The following is a 27,569-nucleotide window of genomic DNA, read 5'->3' on the forward strand; positions in this document are numbered from 1 at the left end:
TTTATTTGTATTACTTTAATGTTATCCCTATCATATTTGTCGACACTAATTCTTCCTCTCTGCCTATGCTATTGGGCAATCATGTTTGCTAATGTTATTTACTTTTACATACGGACACTCCGAATATCTTGATACGCAGTGTGTCCATCCATTGCTCCTCACTGCCCGATAGTATTGATCTAATATTTAAACAGGTTTCTTTAATACTTCAAGAGAGAGTGAACCGTTGATTTTTCATCAGACGGATAGAGACCACAAATCTCTTGGACTCCTGTGGTCAAAGAGATCGAGACTGTACATATATATTGCACTAACGATCCATTATCTGATTTCTCTTTTAATTTTTAATATGAAAAAGTATGAATTTATCATATTATCTTTATTTAATTAATAATTTCAATTCTTAATGTTTGCATTAACCAATGGTATTTTCTGGTATTTTGAATGTTTTACTATTCTTTGTCTTTTGCTTTATATATACAACTGGTAATGTACCGTTAGATGTTTGATGAGTGGCCTGAATTTTATTTTATTTAAAATGGAGCATTTAATTTCTAATTCGGTGGTAAAGTGGAGTGCTTATAAGCAGAACACAACTACAAAGGACCCACTAGTGTAGTAGTTTGGAGTATTTACTCCCTCAGGCAAGGTCCTGGGTTCGAGTCCTAGCATCCGTGTTGTGCGTGTGAGTTTAATATGTTATCGCCCCTTTCAATAGGAAATGTCCTAAAAAAATAAAAAATTAAGCAGAACACAACTAGCAACACAAAGACAAATCATATTATCTATTACTGAATGTAGAACATGTCCACTACAGCATGCTTTATGAGTATATATAGATTGCAGAAATACATAGCAACAAGGAGTACTCGGATTCAGTCGGTCAAATTTCCAACTATTTGGCATTCAAACTATGCTAAGGTGATCATATATGTCAAACTGTTTTCTGGGTTCAAATAAATCATGTAGATTTCTAGTTTCGAACCCATACAATGTGATCATGTAGATTACTGTTGGTACTTGCTTGAATTAATAATTAAAGGGTATTTTAGGAATAATAATGGGTGGAAAGATAGGATTGTGTTTATTCAAATTTATATGGTGGGTGGGGAAATATGATAGAATGGTGGAAATAGCAGCACTCTATCTAAAATATCAGGTCTACCAATGGGAAGTTAGTTGTAACATCCCACATCGACCAACGGAGAGGGGGTGATGTGCTTTATATGTCCATTCCTACCTCCATCTAGCACGAGGCCTTTTGGGAGCTCACTACCTTCGGAGTCATAAGAACTCCAAAGTTAAGCGAGTTGGGGCTAGAGCTATCCCAGGAGTGGTGACCCACTGGGAAGTTGCTCATGAGTTCTCATAAACAAAACCATGAGGTCAGAGAAGGGGGCCCAAAACGGACAATATCGTGTTACGTCGGAGCCGATCCCGGGATGTGACATTAGTTGGATTGATCGATCATATAACTGTGATGATTAATTGAAAAGGGGAGTGTTTCCATTTTGATATTGGAAAATGCCAACAAAAAATTATTACATTTTGTTTTCCTACATTTACTAACACACGAGTATTAAAACTATTCCAAACCTGGGCATTGATTATGAGGTGTCTAATAATGAATTTGTTTGGTGGGCTGGACTGAATTGTTTAAGATCGAACTTATAATATTGAATTGGGCTGGACTTTAAGAAGTAGTTTCCTACTTTTCATTGTTAGGTATATGTATAGGAGAAAACAGTAATTGGTGTTTTTGGTTTTCATATATTAAGATATTTGTTGAAAAACATGAGCAGGATGAAGGGCAAGAAAGCCACAGAGCACAGGGAGGCAGCGAAGGAATTGGAACAGAGCATCCGCCTGGACAAAAGGCTTCCGATGATGGAGGAGTAATTTTATCGTTGGATGTTTCATTATTTGGTGGGCCTTTGAGATTGTTGTACTTGAGCCTTTTTCTGTGCCCAAAAAGTTGCATTAACAGTAATTTTGACTCTTATTGAAGACATAATTGGTTTTATAATTATTTTTATAGATTTATGTTTAACAAAGAAATTTTGGACAAAAGTGATTGCGACGTCACAGGCATCCTTTGGGAATATTTAATATATCATGGTAAACCTACTTGCATTATTAATAAGTACATAATTTCATATGCACAAGTATGATTCACATGCATCTCTTAATCATAATGTAATTTTTTTTAAAAATAAAAAATAAAAGGACGACAATTTACGAAAATGACAACAAGTAAATGAAGAAAGATCTTGAGCATAAGCATTGGCAACACATGATGGAATATGTGACCACTAGTAATAAGCATCATGAGGAGCACCAAGGATAAGGTTAGTTGTAGGGATGTTGTAGGCTAAGGTTAGTTGGTCAAGGATAGTGAGAGGGAGTCTACTCCTACTCAGCTTAATCTCCTTTCTGTAAATAAATTAATTTAAAATAATTTATACCATAATTTGTATTTAAAAAAATAAATTAGATAAACAAAAAGGCCAACACATATATGTTATGAATGTAATGAGTGCTTGTTTTACTGTTTTTCTTTTCCTTCCTCTGATCAGATGAATTAATTTGTGGAAAAAAGTTTTTGGCTAAAGTGGAGGGCAAAGGCCCAGCAAAAACACAATTAGTCTGGATAAAGAAACCGTACACAAATCATTAAAAATCAACAAGCATATCAACAACATTATTACTTTCTCTAAAAACACGTTGAATGCGGCACACGCCACCAGTCATTATAGCTTTATAGTTAGAAATAAGGCTGAATGGGAGTTCGATTCCACAACAAAGCACAGTCACAAGCTCCACAATTAAATGGGAGTTCGATTCCACACTCAAAGGAAAACAGTTAAGACGGTTAGCAAGACGAAGTCATAGAAATGCAGCGTCAAATTTTCTCTCTCAATATTCATAACATAATTATATGCACACATTCCTAAAAATATGCATATACATATAAGAGAGCTTCTATTAAGGAATTCCTCAAATAAGTTTATTTAAAAGACATCTTTTGTAGAATCCACTCCATATTGTATTTCACTAATAATTAGAAAATTACGAACATGGTAAAATTGTGTCAAATAAAAACATCCCTAAAAATTAAAACAATTTTAATTATATTTTTTGTAGGCTAATGCTTCTTTCCTTGCCTATAGGAAGGAACTCCTCCTTACCTACTGATGTGACTCAGATACAATCTTAAACATGTCTCTCTTATTATGAATAATTAAAGTGAAAATAAATGCATCTTTGAGAATTTTTTTTTAAAAAAAAAAAAAAACTAATGTTAATTTGTAGTGTGGAGACTAGTGTGGAATGATGTAGAAGAACCATATCACGTGAGGAATCTTTAATTTGAAGATCCCAAGCCCACACAGTACGAAATCTTCTGTTGCCTAAATTTAGTGGGCCAAACTTGTTTCTTTTTCTCATACACGTGGCACATGAATGGGTTGATTCCGTCGTCACCCAATGAAACGCCACCGACAACTTCCCTTCATATCTCGCTCGCTCAAAACCCTTCCGTGTCACAAAGCTTGACTGTTTCTGAGATGGCAGAAGGGCCATCAAATGTATTATTTAATTAAAAAGAAGCATTTCACGCCTAAACAAAAGGATGAAAATTTTGACTCTTGTTGACGTTCAAAATTTGACATAACTTAGGATGCGTGTATGCCTACGGCAAGTAAGTGCCCTTGGCATTTATGTATGCATTTGGCAGCCTCATGCCTTCTGCGTGTGACATTTGAGGTAGCGGTTTTCATTACATATCGATTAAAGGTGCTTTAAAAAAAATTATATTTATTATAAAGTTAAATTAATTTTGAGTTTTATTAAAATAGAAATTGTATATATATAGAATAAAATAGAAATTGTATATCTATATATATAAAGCAAAAGACAGAGAATGGTGAAACATTCAAAATACCAAAAAATGCCCTTGGTTAATGCAAACATTAAGAATTCAAATTATTAATTAAATGAGGATAATATGGTAAATTCACACTTTTTCATATTTAACAAAATTAAAAGAAAAAAAAAAGCAGATAATGGATCCTATTTTTATGGAACACAACTACTCATTATCTTTTTTAATTCTAAAATAAATTTACTTATTTTTTTTAAAAAAACCTCTCGCAAGCGCAGAAGCGCGTGCAGAGAGGCTAGTATATAGAATGTGTTGATCTATATGTACTGCAGAAGTCAATTTAATGGTAGTATTAAAAGTACCGCATACCAAATTTTTTGGGCTCTAGTCTTATTTTGTTAAGCAGATCATTGGTGCTCTGATGCTTGCTTGAGTTGGAGCTGAAGCATCTATATTTGTCCTTAAATCACAACTACTTGGCTTTAAATTGGAAAGATAACAAAGTAAACCAAAAATAATTAAGTGATACATAAGTTAATGAAAGCGACTTCTATAAAAAAGAAAAAGAAAAAAAAAGGCCATATGGTGCATAAATAACGTGACGAGATGAGGCTGTTACTTTTACTTTTTCTTCGGCTAAAAAGACAAAATTCTTAAAAAGTCCTTATATGCCTAAGAGAATTATGCAAATCAATATCTTTTTTCACTTAACTATACCCTTTGCCTCATATCGCATTTTGTAAAATAACTTGAACGATTTTTAACTGCATTAGGAAATAATCCCTCAATCTCATCCGCTTTTGTAGGGTACAAGATCTCCCTATGCACGACATGTGTAGCATGAGTGCTTCAATCACCCGACAACGTAACGGACGTTTCTCACTCAATAAAACTTTATTGCACAAATCCAAAAGCAACCCTAATTTCATCTATCATCGCCCAACCAACCACCCTCGGATGCATCATGCATCAAACTCCTCTCTCCTTCTATGATTTTCTGTAAAGTTAATTCTGTACTTGCTCATATTTGCCATATTGGGCCTAACAGTACGCATTCCTATTATTAATGCCACACATGGGTTTCTTTCTTTTCTCTTTAGCTTTTCCCCAACAAACTATTTTTCTATCTTTTCTCTTCTCTCTCATAGTCACACCCATACTCCCAGGTGTCTTTCTTCTGCTATGAGACTTTGAGCTACTGCAGATTTTGGTTTGCTCAGCACAGCAAGCAAGGAAAAAAATGGAGAAACTTCTAGCAGGAAAATGCTCTCAAGAACTCTGGTTTGGCATACTCATCTCCTTTGCTATGTGCTTTGTTTTTCTCTGCTTTGATTTTTCAACTTTCTGGGGCGTCAACAATGAGGCCAATCTTTTGGTCACCAAAAAAGTTGATCCAATTGGCATTTTGAATTTTAACCAAACCAGAGACTCATGCTCTGATCGTTACATTTACATCCATGAGGGTCTTCCTAGCAGATTCAACTATGATTTCCTCAACAACTGTGAGTCTCTGAGTGCAGGAACCAGTATCAGCAACATCCCAAGTATGTGTCCTCACCTTGTGAATTTAGGTCTTGGCCCTGAAATTAACAGCTCTGAAGGGGTTTTGTCAAACAAGAGCTGGTTCAAAACAAATCCCTACTTGTTAGAAGTCATATTCCACAACAGGATGAAGAACTATGAGTGTTTGACAAAAAACTTCACTCTGGCTTCAGCCATTTATGTGCCATTTTATCCCAGCATGGATGTTGGTGTCCATCTGTGGGATTCGAACCTCACTATCAGAGACTCTTCGGCGAAACATTTCGCGAAGTGGCTTTCGGGGCAACCCGAATGGTCGAAAATGTGGGGGAGAGACCATTTCTTTGCTTCTGGGAGGATTGCTTGGGATTTCAGGAGGGAAAGAGACAATGGCTCTGCTTGGGGTAGTAAACTCAGGTTCTTGCCTGAGTCCATGAACATGACTATGTTGACATTGGAAGGAAGCAGGTGGAAAAACGACATTGCAATTCCATACCCAACGAACTTTCATCCGGCAAAGGACAGTGAGGTTGTTCAATGGCAGAACAGAGTTAGAGAACAAGAAAGGCCTTATTTGTTCACTTTTGCTGGAGCACCAAGGCCTAACCAGAACGGTTCTATCCGGGGCAAACTTATTGATCATTGCCAAGCTTCAACTAAGTGCAAGTTTCTACATTGCACTGAAAAAAAATGTGGCAATCCCGTTACTGTTATGAGGGTGTTTCAGAGCTCAGTTTATTGCTTGCAGCCTGAAGGAGATTCATACACTCGGAGATCAGCTTTCGACGCTTTTCTGGCCGGTTGTATTCCAGTTTTCTTTCATCCGGCTACTGCCTATACTCAATATTTATGGTATTTACCAAAAGATCATACCAAGTATTCGGTGTTTATTCCGGTGAGGGATGTAAAAGATTTGAAAGAAGGCCAAATTGAGAATGTGTTGCTTGGAATTTCAAAGGATCAAGAGGCGGCCATGAGAGAGGAGGTTATAAGGCTAATACCAAAGCTGGTATATGCAGATCCTAGGTCAAGATTAGAGACTCAAGATGCATTTGATATAGCTGTGCAGGGAATTCTTGAGAGAATAGAGAATGTGAGAAAGGTGAATAGAGAGGGGAGAGATCCTAGCATTGGTTTTGCAGATGAGGATAATGGTAAGTTCAAATTTCCAGACACAATGGATTCATAGACTTGGTTGAGTGCAATGGATAGTTTATATACACAGAGCAAGTATAGATGGAAGAAGAAGAGGAGAGAGATAGAAATCAAACCAAAAATTTGCAGTTTGGTTTAGAAGCTATGCAACACAATGGAAGTTCCGACGGATCGCAAAATTGTTGCTCTCACTCGCTTGCTTGTTCTGTGATCAATATAGTCGTAGTGTTTGGATGGAGGAAGCTCTTCCTTGGCCCGAGCCTTGTAAAAAATATATATATTTCAAATTCTCTTGCTTAAGCCTCGTGTTCATATGTATTTGAGTTGCACCCCTGCTTGAAGTTTCTGGTGATGCAGACAGAGTAGCATTCTATGTGAAATTAATCTATAAAGAATAAATGCTTCTATGTTAAATGCTTCTGTAAAGACAGAGTAGCATGTTTCTTGTGTGTTCTTTCCTTGTTTCCGGGTATTTTAGAAAATCAACAACAGAGCTTGGAATTTTCACCACTGCAACAAATTAAATGGAAAAAGATCCTGTAATCCTTTACCAAAAATCTTTTCATTCGAAAACCTAGAGCAGAGGGACAGGATTAAATCTCAAAGAACATTTATGCAACATTTTTTTTTCCTGTAACTGGCCGCAAGCACATAAGGAACAAATCAATAAGGCTAAAGCTTAGGCCCGTTTGATAACCATTGCAATTTTACTTTTTACTTTTTATTTTTTGTGTGCTAGAGTATAGAGAAAAATGAGAGTGCGAATGGGAATGTGGATGAGATTGAGAGAGAGGATGATAGGGAAGAGTAGCAAAAGTGAAAACAAAAACTTGAAAGTGAAAACAATTTCAAATAGATTTCAGTTTTTAGTTTTTGTTACCACTTTTGTTACTTCTTCCTTCCATCCTCCCCTCTTATCTTCCCCGTCAATCATATCTTCACTCTCATTCTCACTTCTATCCTCCCTCTTTTTCCTCTATACTTTAGCACAAAAAAATGAAAATTAAAAACTGAAATTGAATTGGTTAGCTCAACAAATTCACATTTCTCACAATCATCATTAGTAATGGCACCTATCAAGTTAACTTTGGGATTTCATCTATGAAATTAGAATTTATGTTTTTAAAATGTAATATGGTAATCTTAAATATGGTAGGTTATGTTTAAATATGTCATATATATACGCACACATAGGTTATTTAAGGGACTATTGTAAGGTTCACTTTGCATTGTACTTTAATGATCCGAATTGTCTATTTTTCGGTTATACTCTCAAACATCATTCTAAAATCCACTAGAAAATAGAGATTTGTCTCAATAATGTGTGGTCCTCTCACACTTCCAATCAATTAGTGTGGTCCTTAATCTTTTGTCTGCGCATCAATTTGGCCCATCTCAATACATTCCATCAACAAGATCAATAATAAATTTTTAATTTTTTAATAAGATTACAAATACAACTTTATGTTGACTTAAAATAGAAAATCTTTAAATTAGTAAGAAATCCTAGATTTAAAAATATTTCTAAAACTTAACTAATAAGAAATATAGTAAAAATCTAAACTAAATAATGTGAAGAAAATAATATCCTTATAGACAACTTATTGGATTACAAAATAGGCAAGAAATTAAATGTAAATCTTGCCAAAAAGAACCCTTTTCTTAAAATTTGCTCAAGCAATCCGAAAATGCCAAAAATAGCTTCATCTTCCTTTCCTAGCGTTATGCTTGATTCTCAAGGGCGACTTTCCATCTTTGGTCTCCACTTGCCTGATTTTACATTGTTTCTTTTTGTACATTTTCTCTGCGGGTATAACCCCCATGTTTTCCTACAGCACTATCACTCTGAGGTTTTCTCCTCTCACACACTCAATGCCTTCGTCTTCCTTCCACTTTGAGAATTGAGTGAATCAGTAACCGGAGATATTCTACTGTAGAGACCTGCTCAGAATTTAAGACCAAATGGAAAAACCACTTGCCAGAAAGTCCTCTCAAGAAGTCTGGTCTGGCATACTAGCACCCTTTTTTATTTTGTGCCTTGTATTGCTTTGCTTGAGTTATTCAACTCTATTGGGTGTCACCAATGGGGTCAATCTTTTGGTGATTAAACAAGTTCATACAATCAACATTTGGAAGATCAACCACACCGAAGATTCGTGCGCCAATCGTTACATTTACATCCATGAGGGTCTTCCTGCCAGATTCAACTATGACTTCCTCAACAACTGTGAGTCTCTAAGTGCAGGGACTTGTAATTGTAACACACCAAATATGTGTCCTCACCTTGTGAATTTGGGGCTTGGTCCTCAAGTTAACGACTCCGAAGGTGTTTTAGCCAACAAGAGTTGGTTTAAAACAAATCCTTACTTGTTAGAAGTCATATTCCACAACAAGATGAAGCGGTATGAGTGTTTGACAAAAAACTCCTCTCTGGCTTCAGCCATTTATGTGCCATTCTATCCCAGCATGGATGTTGGTGTCCATCTGTGGGATTCTAACCTCACTATCAGAGACTCTTCAGCTAGAGATTATGTAAAGTGGCTTTCGGGACAACCCGAATGGATGAAAATGTGGGGGAGAGACCATTTCTTTGTTTCCGGGAGGATTGCTTGGGATTTCAGGAGGGAAAGAGACAATAGTTCTGATTGGGGTAGTAAACTCAGGTTCTTGCCTGAGTCCATGAACATGACCATGTTGTCAATTGAAGGAGGGAGATGGAAAAACGACATTGCAATTCCCTACCCCACAAACTTTCATCCTGCAAAGGACAGTGAGGTTGTTCAATGGCAGAACAGAGTTAGAGAACAAGAAAGGCGTTATTTGTTCTCTTTTGTTGGCGCACCAAGGCCTCACCAGCAGACTTCAATCCGGGGAAAACTTATTGATCATTGCCAAGCTTCAACTAATTGCAAGTTTCTACATTGCGATGAAAAGAAATGTGGCAACCCTGTTACTGTTATGAGGGTGTTTAAGAGCTCTGTTTATTGCTTGCAGCCTGGAGGGGATTCATACACTAGGAGGTCAGCTTTCGACGCATTTCTGGCCGGTTGCATTCCAGTTTTCTTTCATCCGGCTACGGCTTATACTCAATATTTATGGCATTTGCCAAAGAATCATACCAAGTTTTCCGTATTTATTCCGGTAAGGGATGTAGAAGATTTGAAAGAAGGCCTAATTGAGAAAGTGTTGCTTGGAATTTCGAAGGATAAGGAGGTGGCCATGAGAGAGGAGGTTATAAGGCTAATACCAAAGTTGGTATATGCAAATCCCAGGTCAAGATTAGGGACTCAAGATGCATTTGACATCGCTGTGCAGGGAATTCTTGAGAGAATAGAGAATGTGAGAAAGGTGATTAGAGAGGGGAGGGATCCTAGTATTGGTTTTGCAGATGAGGATAATGATAAGTTCAAATTTCCTGAGACACTAGACTCATAGACAAGATTGAGCGCAATGGATAGTTTCTATGTAGAGCAAGTAGAGATGGAAGAAGAAGTGGAGATATAGAAATCAAACCAAACAAATTGCAATTGACTTTTATTATAGCCGTAACTTTTAATATAACCTCTTGTTCATCTTATTAATTTACGGGTGTATTGAATTGGTATTTTAATGAATATTAAAGCAGTTACTAACTCTTTTGGACTCTATGGTTTTTAATTGACTTCTATAGGCTGTATTACAGAATTTACTAATTACTAGGAATGAGGGAAGCATTGAATTGCACAGCTAGATAAGGGCATTCAAGGAACTGGAATCGGATAAACTATTCTCCTAGTTGATATCATTCTTGATTTTAAGGGTATTTGATTATTGATTTTAACGTGAAACCCACATAATTTTTTTTCCCTTAGGTAAACGTAGGGGAAGTGAGGAATTTGAATCATTCCAATACCCATGTGTTAGTATACACAACAGAAGCTGTAATTGGAATCATTCCAACCCGTTACTAACGAGTAAACATGTCAATCTATATAGATTTTACTGGAGCTTTTCATTTGAGTTATTTACACTAACACACCCTGAGGTTTTCGGTGTTGTCACGTTTATAGATGATTGCACATGCATGACTTGGGTTTCCCTTCTTAAAACTAAAGGGGAAGTCAGTTCCAAGTTTCAACAATTCCATCAAATGGTGGAGACTCAGTTTCATGCCAGAATTTAGTTTCTTCATTTTGACAATAGTGGAGAATTTCTCAACCACGATCTTAACAAGTTCTTACAAGATCATGGCATCATACATCAACGCTTATGCCCCTACACTCCCTAATAGAATGGAGTGGCTGAAAGAAGGAACAAACATTTATTAGAAGTAGTTCGTGTCTCTCTCTTTGGTGCCAATATGCCTTGACCTTTTTGGGGAGAAGCTGTCGCCTCTGCAGCATACCTCATTAATATGATTCCTTCTAGTATCCTAAATTTGCAAACACCACTTCAAACACTTCACCACCATATCCAAATACCTCCCACTCCAAACCTGGAACCCCGAATTTTTGGCTGTGCTATATTTGTCCACTTACATGATCACCAATGAGATAAATTGGATCCTCTAGCCGAAAAATGTGTTTTTATTGGCTATGCACATCATCAGAAAGGATACTGGTGTTATCATCCTTCTAGTCAGAAGGTCTATACCTACATGGATGTTGTGTTTTGGGAACACGACTTATATTTTTCAGCAGTACAAGAGGAGAATCAAGAATCCACCACTCCTCAAATTCTCGATTTTTTCCCTAGGATGTCACTCTGCTTCAAAATGACCGGTCGCCAATGGAAAGCGACCGGTCACCCCCCTTTAGTTCTTCGAACACGAAGAACGTGCTTCAAAACGACTGATCGCCATAAGACAGTGACCGGTAGCCAGAAGAAAACGATCAGTTGTCTCTATACTGTCAAACTCATAAGGAGGAAATTGAACTATTTTATGAGATTTTGCCCACTCCAGAGAATTCTTCAGCTTCAGTACCATACCAATCACCTGCTGAGGAAGTCATGAAGGTACCATTTTTCCCTGAAACTGATAACACTAATAAAATATCCCATGATGATTTGATTTCAGAAGGCACAGAGCCTACATATTAGCTTGCAGAAAGTAAGAATCGTGACAAATCTCGAGTACAATATGAAGTAGATCTTATATCCAAGGGAAAATACCTCATCAATAATTATATATCTCTCAGCAGATTATCAGAGGAACGTGTGCACTTTGTGAAATAGTTGGTTGACATATTTGTCCCCAATAGGGTGACTGAAGCACTAGAAGACTCAAGATGGAAAGAGGTTATGAACGAAGAAATGCGTGCCCTCCAAAAGAATATCACATGAGAACTCGTGCCCTTACCCCATGAAAAAAGACAGTAGGATGCAAGTGGATTTATACTGTGAAACTCAAAGCAGATGGATCTATTGAAAGATATAAAGCTAGATTAGTTACGAATGGGTACACACAGAGATATGGGATAGACTACCAATAGATATTTGCCTTAGTAGCTAAGATTAACATTATCAGAGTCCTATTGTTTTTAGCAGCAAATTTCGATTAGCCATTACATCAGTTTGATATCAAAAATGCATTCTTACATGAAGACTTGGAAGAAGAAGTATATATGGATCTACTACAAGGATGTAATGTAGCTCGTGACAAGAAGAATCACGTTTGCAAGCTCAAAATGTCATTATATTGATTAAAGCAATCTCCCAGAGCATAGTTTGGCAGATTTACTAACTCTATAAAGAATTTTGGATATACAAAGACTAATTCATATCACATATTGTTCGTGAAGCATGATGGAAGAAGACTTATTGCATTGATTATTTATGTAGATGATATAGTCGTAATTGGAAATGACACCGGAGAGCAACTGAAGTTGCAAAAGTATTTGTCTCAAGAACTTGAGATGAAAGATTTAGGTGATTTGAAGTACTTTCTTGGAATTGAGGTAGCAAGGTCAAAATTTGGTATATTTCTATCTCAAAGGAAGTATGTAATGGATCTAGTCACTGAAACAGAAATGCTTGGGTGTAAGCCGGCTGACACACCCATTGAGATAATCACAAGTTGTGTGAAGACATGGATCAAGAACCAACCAATAAGGAACAGTACCAATGCCTTGTTGGAAGGTTGATATACCTAGCACACACAAGACCAGATATTGCATATGTTGTGAGTATAGTTAGTCAGTTTATGCATTCACCCAGTGTTTCTCATAGGAATGCAGTTGATCGGATCTTAAGATACTTGAAGTTAGCCCCTGGAAAAGGATTAATGTTCTAAAAAAATAGAGATCTTGAAGTTGTTGGATATACAGATGCTGATTGGGCTGGTTTCATTACATATAGACGCTCTACTTCTAGTTACTTTACATTCGTGGGAGGTAACCTAGTCACTTGACGGAGTAAAATATAAAATGTGGTTTCTCGGTCTAGTGCAGAAGCAGAGGATTGAGGAATGGCTCATGGAGTTTGTGAATTATTGTGGATCAGAAGACTCTTGACAGAATTGGACTTCAAGCAAAAAAGGCTAATGAAGTTGCATTGTGACAACAAGTCAGCTATCGATATTGCCCATAATCCAGTTCAACATGATCGAACCAAATATGTTGAGATGGACAGACATTTCATCAAAGAAAAAATTGAGAATAAGATCATCTACATACCATTTGTAAAATCAGAAGATCAACTAGCAGATGTCTTAACAAAAGCTGTTTGTGGAAGAGTATTTCATGACTCACTTACCAAGTTGGGCATTGGTGACATATATGCACCAACTTAAGGAGGAGTGTTGACGCGAGTCTCCTAATTAATCAAGGAGATTTATTTTCTTGATTAATTAAGAGATTTACTTTCTTATTTTATATAGTTGACAAATCATTGTATAATTAAGTGATACTATCCTAATTGATTAATGTATATATTTCCTTGTACAGCACTCATGTAAACTCCTATATATACCTTCTTATGGAGAAGAATAAAATTTAACGTAAAGTATTCAAACTATATTCATATGATAGTATGAGTGAGCAAAGAACTCGGAGAAATACAAAGTAGAGCTCAAAGGGCTCAGGCTGGAGTCCCAAGTTAGGTCGGATGTCATCATGTCATGTTTTAAACCATTGGGTTTTGAACTAGTGTTTTGGGGAAGTGGGAATAATTGGGAGATACTAACAAGAAAGAATCGAGGAGAGGAAGGAGACTAGAGAGAGAGGCAGAGAGATAAACGCTAGCGTCAGTTAAGAACAATAAAAAATAAAATAAAGCTGAACTTTATGCTATAGATGACATGTCATATTTTAAACTATTGAATTATTATAATGACCTAGATAAAGCAAAATACAAAAAATACATGAACTCTAAATATAGAGACTCGGAATCCTAAATAATATCTCTCATAAGTATCATATTTTAGCAAAAATAATTTCTCCATTTGTAGATGTAGATTGCATTTCTGTCCGACATGTGGACCCTACATATGGTCTTGAATGTTATAGACGGTCTGCCATAGGGTGAGAGCTAAAAGGATAATTGCAAAACCGAATGAAAAAAGTTTCCATGGGTTAGAAAACTTCTCACGTTTGATTTCTTCCACCGACCTGTTCCATTGTGATTCGTAATGTTGGTTTACTGTAGTGCAAAGTTTACCATAGTAGAACTTGTCGAGCGAAGTTCCATTATAAAGACTGTTGAAAAACTTGGAACCATCTTCGGCGCTCAGCCAGTTACCTAGTACTTTTCTCTCACAGAGAAGTTCGATATCCTTGCTGGAGGCGATGAGGTTGTCCATTAGGACGGCATAAGACGTTATTTGCTGCGAATGACCGTGGTAGCATTGCTCAAGGGCAATGAGGTTCCTGAACAATGATTCAGTCAATTCTCCAATTTCTAGTTGTGGAATTGTAAAAACCCCGTCCGCAAATCGTATCTCCATTATACTGTCACTTTTGCTGGAGCATGCAAATCTGATTCCTGTCATTGAGAGAGCAGTCGCAGGATGCATTAATTGCGTCTTCGAGTTGAAGCGAGCAGATTCATGTCTGAATGGGAAAACAATAGAAGTTCTTATCAGATCAAGTATGTGCAGAGTTTTATCATCACCGTTGTCATTCAGATTCTTAAGGCGACTGAGAAGCTTCTTTTTATAGGACTTGCAATTATGCGCTAGTGGTGGGAGTGAGGAGAAGCCAGTGAGAATAAGAATAGGGAGGGAGGGATCTCCAGGGTATTTTTCCAGCGTAACGCTATAGAAACACTGGAGAACAAACCAAGGTAGCTGATTTTCCAGTAGCAAAATGTCATGGCATACATATTGGAACATGCAAGCCATGTCGAATACAGGGTCATCAATGTCCTTAAGCTGACCATTCAAACGCTTTCGAAATAGTTGTACCAGGAAGCAGGCATCGACTACCATCATTTCGATGAAGTCTTTTGAGCTTAGATGCTTCAGAGGTTCTGAGTAAAATTCACGGGCTTGTTTCTCAAACCCAATCCTGCCATCCTTTCTGTGTATCTGCAGGCCTGGTAATTCCGTACCGATAAAAGAAGACTGACTTCCGTCACCTTTTTTTTGCTCGGAAAAATTAACAATTCTTTCCACCAAGGTTTCAAAGCTTATACTATCCATACGCAAGAGAAGTTTCTCTAAATACCCCTGTTTCACTTTTTTCATGAGTTGAAATCGTTTACGGCCTTGAGAAGAATGATAGGGTCCAATTGAGACAACGTCCGGTGCATATGCCTCTTTGTTTTGTCTCCTAAGCACCTGGGGAACTTTGAAGATGCACCTGGTGGGCTTTGATAATGCATCTGTGGAGCCTGGACGTGTTGGTCCAAGCACATCACCTTCCATATCAATACAGGTATGATTTTGACTATTTTCTGTACCATTTTCCACCATGACTACAATTCCAATCTAATTACTTGTCCCGAAAGCCTGAAACAAGTTGGAATGGCTTGAAATCATTTGATTAATTACTAAAACAAGTATATAAATAAAGGGCATTTAAATTTATTAGGTGTGTATATTACGAATCACGATTAAGAGTTTCCTAATCAAATCTGTTTGACTAGATCCAAAGTTTTATTAACATGGAATCCAAAGTTTGACTAGATTTATTAGGTGAGTATATTACGAATCACGATAATGTACTAAACTATATATATGATTTCAATATTGACATGGAATCAAATTATTAACTTGAATTGGTTTTTTTGTTTTATTGTTTTATTTAAAATTTATTTTCTTGAATTAAGTAGAGACTAAGGCCGTGGAGTGGCGCAATTGAAAGCCCTCCTCCTTATCACCCAGCTACTCTTGGGTTTGAAACTCCCCTCCCTTAGCATGAAAATATCGATTTATGTCCCCAAAAAAAAAAGAAAATTTAAGTAAAGACTACATATGATTTCGAAATCGTCAAACTCTTTTGATTTTGACCTCAAAAGGAGAAAAATCCAGCACTAATATTTATCACTTAATAACAGTTATTTTTTAGATAAGACAGACCCACATGGCAACAAATTTTCAAAATTAAAAATTAAAAACACAGAATAACTATGTGTTAAAAGTACAATTACAAGATACCAAAATCAAAATTTACTATTTAAGAGTTCTCTCTGTCAGACTAAGAAAGTGAAGTGTATCTTATATGGTTGTTATTGTTAATTATCTTCGTTCATTTTGAATTGAATTGTAAAATTTAAAAACTGGCTTCTATTGGATCGACTTTGAACCTATAAAATAATGCCAAAAAATCAAAATCAAATTCTCAAACACCGGCTAACAAACAATGCCAACATAATATTTTCTCAAAGTAAAACATATATTTCTGAAAAAACAAAATGATGACAACACAATACACCCTACGTGTAGCAAAGAGAAAGCAAAGAATCGCACCTTAGGGAAGAACGAGCGACAGTATCAATCACTTTTTTTTGGTGAAAACAGTATCAATTACTTGAGCAAATACAACAAAAAAACTGTTTAGGTACAGAGAGAGAGAGAGAGAAAGAGAGAGAGAGAGAGAGAGAGAGAGAGAGTGATAAGCCTCTGAGGTACAGAAAACTGTTCAAGTACTTCATCTTTTATAGATTCAAAAGTCAACATATTGCTTCGATCGAGTCATGTGTTAGGTCATATCAAATACGTCACAACTTAGTCTAGTTTTTATAATTTGACCAGTTGAATTATTATTGAGTTGAGCCGGGGCAGGCAAACCTCAAGTAAGTGTGCTCTTGCACATGTTTCCCTTTTCTCACGCTCTTGCAATTGCTGGGAATATATTTTGCTTTCTTAGAAATCCATCTCCACGTTCTTTCTGCTCCAGTTCATGTGTTGTAGACAATAACCAAAACCACGACGATAGGGGCTCATCAGACGACTTCATTATTTCTGCGGATTATATAGGAGACTTTGTTCTGGCTCTCAATTTCGATCAACTTGGGGCAATTAATTGAGGCACGTGCACTCTATCGCTCTCCACTAATTGTAAATGAGGCACGTACAAGTTACAACTTCATAGTTAACTCTATATATAGTACAATTCATCGCATTTTTCAATGACATGTTTACAAATCCGTAACGGATTAGGAGGAATTAAATTGAGGAGAATTATATTTCGGATTCTATTGAAGTTATTTACTAAACCATATGGAGTTGGGGTAGGAGTGGTATTAATTACTAAAATGTCTTTATTGTTGGGTTAAAGTGGATGGCAAATTTTAAAATTTTAAAATTGTGTGAGGATATAATGAGTAAAAAAAAGATGAATTCCTAATAGGTTAGTTCTCCAAGAATTAGAATACCACATCTCAACCAAGAATTGAATTCCTGATTTTTTGTTGTTCCCACTTACTTTTATTCCTTTATGTAAAGTAAACGCATGAATCCTTCATAATTCAAATTTAATTCCTGATTAGTAACCACATTTTATTTTTTACCCTACCAAGTGACTAGGTTACCTCCAACGAATGTAAAGTAACCCAATATAGAGCGTCTACCTTTAATAGAACTAGCCCAATTAGCATCTGTATATCCAACAACTTCAAGATTTCCATTCTTTGAGAATATTAATCCCTTTCTAGGGGCTAACTTTAAGTATCTTATGTGGCATTCTTCTGGAGAGCTTGCATTTCTTCATTCATGAGTTCTTTCCATTTTGAGTCTTCTAATGCTTCAGTCACACTGTTGGGTACATATATATCGGCCAACTGCTACATAAAGTATACATGTGACTCTGATAATCTGCTTAAAGATATATAATTATTGATGGGATATTTTCCTTTGGCTGCTTTAAGATCTCTTTCGTACTGTACTCGAGGTTTACCACGGTTCTTCCTTTCTGGAAGTTAGTAAATAGGGCTATATGTATCTTTTATACTTTCAAAAATCAAAGCCTCACGGTATATTTCATAAATGTTATTAGTTTCAGGGGGAGATGTTAATTGAATGACTTCCTTATAAGGTGATTGGGGTGGTACTAGAGCTAAATGAGGGGCCTGGAGAGGGCAAAATCTAATAAAACAGTTCAACTTCCTCCTCCTGATTTTGGCAGCGTGGAGTCTACCAGTTGTTTTAACATAGTGCCTCCACCTGTGAAGGAATAAAAGGAGGTGACCAGTCGTTTTGGAAGGGCGACCGATCACTTCGATGCTGAGTCTTTTTCGTTGTGAAAAATTCCAGAAAATTCGGAATATTTGGCTCTAGATTCTCCTTCTATGCTTCTGAAAAATGTATGTTGTGTTCTCGGAACAGTACATCCATGGAGGTATAGACCTTCTGACTTGGAGGGTGATAACATCGGTAGCCTGAGGCATAGCCAATAAAAACACACTTTTTTGCTTGGGGATCCAATTTGTTGCATTGGTGATCATGTAAGTGTATGAATGCAACACAGTCGGAAATCTATGGTTCAAGGTTTGGGGTGAGAGGTATTTGAAGATGGTGGTGAAATGTTTGAAGAAGAGTTTGGAAATTCAAGATACTTGAGGAAATCCCATTTATAAGGTAAGTTGCAGAGAAGACAGCGTCACCCCAAAAAGATCGAGGCATGTTGGCACCAAATAAAGATGCACGAACAACTTCCAATAAATGTCGGTTCTTTCGCTCAGCCACCCCATTTTCTTAGGGAGTATATGGACATGAGCGTTGATGTATGATACCATGATCCTGTAAGAATTTTTTGAGATCATGATTAAGAAATTCTCTGCCATTATCAGAACGGAGAACCTGGATTTGGGCATGAAACTGAGTCGCCGCCATTTTATGGAACCTTTGAAACGTTAAACTGACTTCCCCTTTGGTTTTCAGAAAGAAGACCCAGGCTATTTGGGTGCAGTCATCAATGAAAGTGGAAACCATCGAGCTCCAGTCGGAGTTGCAATTTGAGCAGGCCCCCAAACATCAGAATGGATAACGTAGAAGGGAACCAAACTTTTATTTGAACTAAATGGGAACGGAACACAATGGCGCTTAGCCAATTCACATGTATCACATTGGAAGCTGGAAACATCAAAACTGGAAAATAATGATGGAAACAACTTTTTCATATAACCAGACGAGGCATGCCCAAGACGTTTATGCCATAATCAAACTTTGTCTCTCTGCCTCTCAGAATTAGCTCCACTTGTTGTGAAAGCTTGACCAACCTTAGTCTCACTATTCGGTGCCCAATCCAAGTAGTAGAGGTTGACCCGCCTAGTACCACAACCAATTGTCTTCACCGTGAAGATGTCCTGAAAAACACAATGATGATTCGGCTAAAATGTTACAGTACACTCCAAAGTAGTAGTAAGTTGGGCAACAAACAACAAGTTATAGTCCAAGGATGGAACAATCAATACTGAACCCAGATGTATGGAGTTTGAGAGAGATAGAAAATCCTCCCCAACCACAAAGGAATGGGTACCATTAGCATTAGACACCACAGACTGAGTAGTTAGTTTGCGACTAAAAAGTTAACTAGGATAAAATGTTATGTGATTCATAGCACTCGAGTCAATAATCCATATTGACTTTGGAGAAGACGTATGAAAAGTAGAACTTTTGGTGGCGATTTAAAAAGAAAATATTCAAGTGTTTAGAAAAGAAAATATTTAGCCTTGATAACTACATTCAAATATTTAGCCTTGTATCATGCGGTGTCGAATATTAGGGCCGGTGGCAGACAAGGCGTGGACATGCGAAATATTTAGTTTAATTTGACCAAGTGTGATGTAGGCACACGCCACAACCATGACGGTGTGGATGATGACGACAGATTTATTATAGTCAACTTGGGAACAAACAATTGATTGAGGCAGGTCGATTATTGCTGTCAAGATGATATATGTAAGACCCGAAAAGTAATGAGCTTTATTTAATATTTGTTTTGTACAATGTTTGCAGTCATATGATATTTTCGTGCAACCAGATCAGAATATATTGGCTCAACTCCAAGGTTGGGGCCGTGGAGACAGAGAGTGCAGCCTACCATCGGATCACAATTACAGGTACCTGGAAGCATACTGATAATACGAACCATGACTTGAAACTCTGACTAAACATTCGCAGAACTGAACAGGAAAAGATTTTCATAAAATGAAATATACCAACTCTAGATCCATGCGACACGGGAGGCTGTCGAGAAAACGTGGATCTTTCCCGGAAAACTAATTCCATATGGCAAATTGGCAATATAATAAGGAGGTGCATGTTACCCTTCTTATAAGTAACTGTCCAATAAGGTGCCCAAGTTGAAGCAGGTTACGATATAAATAGAGCACTAAGCAGGCACTGAACACAGCACTAATTTCAACCTAATTAAGCTCTAACTATAATCAGCCATCCAAATTTTCTGTTCTAATCTCTCGTCATGCAAGGGACAATCCAGAGTGAGCAGAGCCTGTTTACCAGGTCTGAAGATGAAATCTTGGAGGTCATTTCTGGGAACCATGTTCCTGAATATGATACCAGCCTTGATGTTCCTTCTCTTTTCTCCACCGCTCGAAACATCATTTCTGCTTCATTCCAGACCATTGACAATCTTGTGCAGGTATATACGGTGCTTTACTATGTACTTTTGTTCTTCTTTGTTTTTTTTTGGTTAACATTTTATTCTTCATTTTGAAGTCAAGGAGTTTTACTCATCAGCTGAGCAAACTTCTTTTGCTTGACTTGAATCTTGTGTGTGTTATATATGGTCCTCTATTTCTGTTAGAGGAGAAATTCTAAGACGTGACTATCACACAATCATGTGATAATATACTTTTCTCCAACAATATATATTGTCTGATTAAATGATCATTAACGTACGTATGAGCTTCTGAGTGTATTGCTAATTAGGGTAACTCTAACTGATGCCTACTTGTGCATATGTCTCGTTGCAGGGCATTCAAGGACTAGATATGGAAACCATAAATGAGAAGTCCCCCGAACCCTACAGCTCCTCATTTTGCCCTCCTATTGAGTCCATTCGTTGTCAGGTTATATTAATATATCTACATTTTTATTCTGAAAAAAAAAAACCCGACAGATTGCATTCATAATGCAAGTTTAAAAGGCCGATAGCCACAAGAGTCGATACAAATAGGAATAACCAAACATATAAAGTTAATACCAGTAACCACAAAAGTTCTTATATTAATATCTTTGTTCTTCTTGGGTTGAGAAAATAACATTTGCTCCTTTGTTTATATACTTTTTTATTTTAAAGGAATTGAATTTTACTGTTGAGACCTTTCAAAATGTATTTAGTTTTGTCTTTAGTACTTTTGTAGTGCGGATAATTAAGGCATTTCATCAGATTTAGCCTTAAGCCAAACTATTATTAAATTTACCTTTCTTGCATAATTAACCAGAGTATAAAAATGGATGAAATTTCAGATGGCATATTATAGGGTTCCAAGTGATACTTCCATAGAAGCTTGTACCCTTGAAATACTTAAGAAGTTGTCAAAGTATTCATGGGAAACAAAGGCAGTGCTCGCCCTGGCGGCTTTTGCTTTGGAATACGAAGAATTTGATCAACTTGCCAAGTCAGTGGGGATCAAACGACATGACGTAGTGGTTGAGTTGAACAATCTGATCAAGGCCACATTGGAAGTCATTGATTATCTCCTCAAGTTGGAGTGGCTTTTTCGTAATTATGATGTACCATCATCGGCAAGTTCAACGAAGGATATCCCAGTAATTGTCTACTGGTCGATCCTAACTATTGTAGCTTGTGCGATGACTAAGGTCACTGTTCTTACTAGCTATGAGGAGTAAGTTATTCTTCCTGCGTGCATTTGGTCAATTTGAGGCAACTTATTGCTCCTTACTATACGTTGCTTTAATTTCTTCATATTTCAGGGACATGCAATACAACCTATCCAAGTTTCTTCAAAAAATCCAGTTTATCCTTGCCAACCTTAGAGGACAGCTTGCAGTCTGCGAAAGAGAAATAGGTATTGGCTAACTTCTTGATGATATCATAATTCTAAAATGAGGACGTGGGCACTCTAGTTTTTTAAATAGCGGGAGTGCACTTTGTGGGATTCCTCGAGTAACCTAATTCGAGGAGGACACATTATGGGATTTACTATGCATCATATTTCAATGATACCCAAATCGTTTAGTGTCTAAGACGTCACTCAAAAATCATCCTTCTAAAAATTAAATAAATTGGAATATACTAAATTATGTGGTGCCAATCAATAAAAATATACGAATACAGTCTTCAAAGAAAACACCAAAATGACTGGATTTTTTTTTTTTTTTTTCGAAAAAATGACTTCAGATTTGAGTGTTTCTTTTTGCAATGGTTTTTGAGGAATATTTGAAAACTAGACAGTTTGAATCTACAGACTACAGCAGTCAAATTCGAAAGCACTTCAGCACTTCAGCACATAGGCAGCTTCAATTAATCTTCCAGTGCAATGTTGAATATTCTTTTTCCTTCCATTTTCTTGCTTTTATACAGAGGATCAAGGAAAGACCACATCCGAGGGAAAAGAAGAATATTTGACAACGGAATTGATGAAATATACAGAGTTTCACTGGCAAGTCCCTGAAAGCATGCGTAACTTCATACCTTACAGCGCCGAAGTGACCCTTGAGAGCGCCGAAGTGACCCTTGCTGAAGTTATGCATGCTTTCAAGGACTTGGTTTTCCCCGATGATAATGTGCAGCCCCTCATTGATGGATCTACAAAGGAGCAGGTTTTCTCTCAATAATTGTTTAACTCCTCTTTCCACTTTATCCTTCATATATACAATAAGATTTGTTTTTGCTTGCACCTTTCGTCTTTCAAAATCCTGAATGTATTTCCTTACCAACTTAAATGAATCTAAAAGGGGACCGAAAGCCCATTTCTATTCATGGGAAGGGAGTGAATGCCCGAGTTACAGGCCCCACAACTTTTTCTTTAGTTTGTTTATTTATTCATTTATTTTTGACTTATTATCACAAAACGTCTCAAAGGTTTACAAAATTATCAGATTGCATTCTTAATATTTTTTTGTGTCATTCGTGGTCCTCTAGGTTGTATGATCACAAATGGTTCCTACCGTTATGTTCCGTCAAAAACTCTGTTAGATTGCTAATGTGGCATATATATATATATATATATATATATATATCACAAAACATCCTTGAAGTTCACGCACCTATCGCAAATGGTCCTTGCGAAATTTTTTAATTTTTTAATTTAAAAATTTCATAAAAGTTTGGTTTTCTTTTAAAATTTAATTATATTTTAAGTACATGTGACACATATAATTGTACATGTTGGCTCTATATATATGCCATATCAACAAACTAATGGAGTTTTTAAAAAATAATTTAAAATTCATAAAATTTAAAAATGAAAAAACTAAGGGTTAGGGTTCATAAATGGTCCTCAAAATTAAAATCCTTTTATAAATGGTTTTTTCATTTATAAATAAAAGAAAACCAAAATTTTATGAATTTTAAATTAAAAAATTAAAAAAATTCATAGGGACCATTTATGATAAGTGAGTGAACCTGAGGAATGTTTTGTGATATATATATATATATATATATATATGTCACGTTAGCAAACTAACAGAGTTTTTGACGAAACCTAACAGTAAAGATCATTTGTATCGCACATACTAACCTTAAGGACCACGAGTGACAAAAAAAAAAAAAAGATTCAGTTTGGTAGTTTCGTAAACCTTAGGAACTTTTTGTGATATTAAGCCTTTATTTTTTGGCAACTAGTATTTTGCCATTAAAACTCTCTCTCTCTCTCTCTCTCTCTCTCTCTCTCTCTCTCTCTCTCTCTCTCTCTCTCTCTCTCTCTCATTTTGCCATTTTAATCCTCCTTTTCAATACAGGTAGACATCGGAGTGCTCAGTTGGAACAGTTTGTTCATTTTGTTTTCGAGCCTAGACATTCCGAAGCTGATATTTCAATTCTCAAACGGGGTTATGAGGAAACGAAAAAAGAGGACAACAATTATAAGATTGTGTGGATCCCCATTGTGGACAAGTGGACTGATGCCCTCCGGGAGAAGTTTGTCGTGTTGATGTCTAAGATGCCATGGTACACATTGCAGTATTTTGAACCTGATGCAGCATGCGTCAGTAAAATCAAGGAGGAGTGGCACTTCAAGGATAAGCCTATGGTGGTCGTGATGGACTCAGAAGGCGAGATTAAAAACACTAATGCACTTCCCTTGATTCAAAAATATGGAATCGAGGCCTTTCCTTTCCATGAGGATGACGAGCACCATGAAAAGAAAGGTCTTTTAGCACGTATTTTTCATAAAGGTGTACGTCGTTAATCACACACTACATAGAATAAGGCACATAAGCTCAAATGTTGGAAGATACAAGAATGCCAGCTTGAAGTAGAAGTAATGCCACAAAATGCGACGGATGCGTGTTTCTCTCTTTTTTCTCCACGTTTTTTGGTCATCATTAGTGATGTGTATGTTTTTCTCGTAATGCAATATTATGTCCATGTTTATGGAGTTTTGCACAAATACCACTCATAAGGGTAGAGAAACTCTCATGCAGTAAGGATAGCACTATTTTGCTATTCCCGATCAATAACACAATGACACATGGGACTGTGTTATTAGTCAGGGATGGCAAAATAGTATTATCCCCGTTACAAGAGAGTTTTTTTTTCCTATAAGGGTCTCTACAACAAAACTGTCTTTTGATCATGACACAGATTTAATGATGCATTTAAAATATGCATCATCAAATTTCATTATCTATGACATGTTTGAAGCTTGCGTCATTAAAGTTGGTTTACAATACTGTTATTAAGGCAGTCAGGTGGACGCGTCATTAAAACGATCACTACTAGAAAAATAGGTATTTGCTGTAAATCATTATTTACAACGCACATACTTGTGCCACAACAGGCCTAGTCGTAAAAAGTATATATCATGCATTGCGCGCTATAAATGATTCAAGGCCGTAAAAGACTTATTATGGCACACATTGCAAGCCCTAAAAGAGTAATTTAACTCCCTTTTAAGGCTGGTGTTTGATTTATTTATTTTATTAAAAGAAAATTATTAATTCCCTGCATGCTGTTGTTTCATATTAACAATATACTTATATCATCTATTATTATCCTTAACACTTGATGTCACAAAACCAAAAGTAGTATTGCAACCAAACTTGAAAGACAGAACTATTTCATTGACAATTATACCAATCATAATCAATTCCAAATACCAACTCTTTAGAATATAAAAGATAACAACAAAATTTAATCTCTAACACCCCATGACAAGACCCGACCCAAATTCCACTTTGGAATCCGAGTCGAACCCTGTGCTTGTCCGACACCTGGCGATTGCCGTACACAATTGACCAAATTACCCTTCTAACCAAAATTCAATGAAATTCAAGTATGACTTCTGCCGAAAATTCAGCAGAGTCTCCTCTGTAAATTGAACATTTTCTAAAAATTCCCACATGTAAGACAAGCATATATGTTTATATATAACCCAACTGCTAGCATGTATCGAATTATATCCAAAAATCAAGCATCATATTATTCTGGCCTCCGGCCTCAATAAATCGAATAAATCATTCTGCTAACAACATTCAATTCAATTTCTTATAACATCCCCAGAACAATGTTAGATTTCATAATAACTTAACTAGACTACCTTTCATTACTAGACCTCGTGGCTGCACCTAGAATTCTAGGTTGCCTACGTACCATTAACAAGGGATCAAGCCACACGTAGTTCTTTTCCTTTAATAATGTAATTGAACATCTTGTTCACAACTCTAAAACAATACTTTGCAACTTCCCAATGCTTATAACAGTCATATACTGAACTATCTCTATTTTAGTTTAAGAACATCTCAAAACTGCCTAGGCGTATCCCCATTCCTGATCCGTCAATTCCATCCTTGTAGGCCTCGGAAACCCCAAGTCTACTCAAACTATAATCCTCATAGTCCTCGGAGACACCACTTCTATCCGAGCCACAATCCTTGCAGGCCGAGCTACAACCCTCGCAGGCTTCAGAGACACCACTTCTATCAGAGCTGCACTCCTCGTAGGACTCAGAGATACCACTTCTATCCAAGCCGCAATCCTCACAGGCCAAGCCGCAATGCTGGCAGATACCACTTCTATCCGAGCCACAATCCTCGCAGGTCAAGCCGCATTCCTCGCTTTGCACGGTTTAAGGGTTCCCAATACACGTGGGGCATTATTTATAAATGACACTATTGCAAAGCAACTAGGGGTACCCTTGTGGTGGGTTTGAAAAAACATATCCCAAACTTATATCAATACCTTCCTTTTATTTCACAATCTATTTTCTGACCTTTATATCAACTTTCTGATAGATTGATTCTCTACTATACTTAAAATATATATGCACAATTTAACAATCTATAATTAACTATCTACTCTCAATCTGAAACATAACTTAGATAACTCATTCTCGGTCAGGACTCGTTTACATGGTCACTTTATCACTTCTCAATGGGTATAACTGCCTCGGAAGACTCACGGTCAACCAAGGGGTCAAACTGCTTATATTTGGTCAATCGGGCCCACGACCTCCTATCACAAATCTGGGAGTCCCTAAAAGTTCCAATATGCCTTGGACCCATGTCCTGAGAGTTTGGTCTCAATCGGACAGTCAGATTAATCACGATCGCACGATCAGACGGTTACTGTAAACCTAGCCCTAGAGTTGGCATTTTCGAAGTATCCGGAACTTCATTTTACGATCCGTCGAATCCTATACGATCCAGAAATTACCTAGATCAACATACAAGAATTTGGGTTTGATCCAACATTCCGAACCGATCGATCCCGAAAATTGCACACTAGGCGAAATCCATTCGACACTAAAACGGTATCCAAAATAGAATCTGAGCACACCTACGCCCCGTGACAACTAGGGATCATTGTAGGACAATATGTAGCTCAACTACTCTGTCCATGCACCGCCACACTCGCCAGCAGCGCGTGGGTATCCAAAGCGATACCACACGTTGAAAAATCTCAAAATCAAGGGCCAAGCTTCCTACCCTAGGTTCAGGACATCAATTGGAGCCACTTTGGTTCTTAGACATACCCCGAAAAATGGCCGGAAGTTGCCGGAATCTCATCCCTAAATTCGGCCAAACTTTGGATCCAAAATTGAACGTTAACACTAGAAATTGATCAAATCCTACCCAACCATCAACTAGATTATGAAAAATAAGCCAGAAATCATACCTCACACGCCAAGATTGGAGGCCAGAGGACGGAGAACGAGTCGTGAGGGTTTTCTGTCAAAACTGGCTGATTTCGGGGTGTTTATAGTAGGATTCGTTGGTTCCAGGGGCGGGGGCTGGCCGGAAAAGAAAGAGTGAGGGACGGCGGCTCAATCCGGTCTGTTCCCATGGCCGGCCGTGAGCTCAGGCGGCGATGATGGAGGTTGGGAGGAGCGGCTGGAAGAGATAGTCCGGGGGCTAATTTTGATCATATTTTGTTCAATACTACTCGGATTTGAGTCCACCACATGTCTACGGACTCATTTTGATGTGTTCTACGCAACGGTA

General features: G+C 37.1%; 4 protein-coding genes across 4 annotated transcripts; 3 read left to right on the forward strand and 1 right to left on the reverse strand.

Moving 5' to 3' along the window:
- On the forward strand, positions 4,824 to 6,985 carry LOC18791027 (probable xyloglucan galactosyltransferase GT14). The gene has a single exon (XM_020556046.1). The coding sequence runs from the start codon at positions 5,124 to 5,126 to the stop codon at positions 6,591 to 6,593; it is 1,470 nt and encodes a 489-aa protein (XP_020411635.1). The 5' UTR covers positions 4,824 to 5,123; the 3' UTR covers positions 6,594 to 6,985.
- LOC18792080 (probable xyloglucan galactosyltransferase GT14) lies at positions 7,840 to 9,994 on the forward strand. Its single transcript, XM_020555901.1, has one exon. The coding sequence runs from the start codon at positions 8,522 to 8,524 to the stop codon at positions 9,992 to 9,994; it is 1,473 nt and encodes a 490-aa protein (XP_020411490.1). The 5' UTR covers positions 7,840 to 8,521.
- On the reverse strand, positions 13,819 to 16,488 carry LOC18793574 (UPF0481 protein At3g47200). The gene is made up of 2 exons (XM_020554985.1): positions 16,446 to 16,488; positions 13,819 to 15,485 (listed from the first exon to the last, which is right to left on the reverse strand). The coding sequence occupies exon 2, from the start codon at positions 15,447 to 15,449 to the stop codon at positions 14,019 to 14,021; it is 1,431 nt and encodes a 476-aa protein (XP_020410574.1). The 5' UTR covers positions 15,450 to 15,485; positions 16,446 to 16,488; the 3' UTR covers positions 13,819 to 14,018.
- On the forward strand, positions 20,392 to 24,470 carry LOC18792861 (protein SIEVE ELEMENT OCCLUSION B). Its single transcript, XM_020555282.1, has 6 exons — positions 20,392 to 20,580; positions 20,915 to 21,010; positions 21,411 to 21,790; positions 21,879 to 21,973; positions 22,489 to 22,727; positions 23,868 to 24,470. The coding sequence occupies exons 1-6, from the start codon at positions 20,401 to 20,403 to the stop codon at positions 24,057 to 24,059; spliced, it is 1,182 nt and encodes a 393-aa protein (XP_020410871.1). The 5' UTR covers positions 20,392 to 20,400; the 3' UTR covers positions 24,060 to 24,470.

The sequence above is a fragment of the Prunus persica genome, chromosome G1 (genome assembly GCF_000346465.2).
Source record: "Prunus persica cultivar Lovell chromosome G1, Prunus_persica_NCBIv2, whole genome shotgun sequence".
Lineage (NCBI taxonomy): Eukaryota > Viridiplantae > Streptophyta > Magnoliopsida > Rosales > Rosaceae > Prunus > Prunus persica.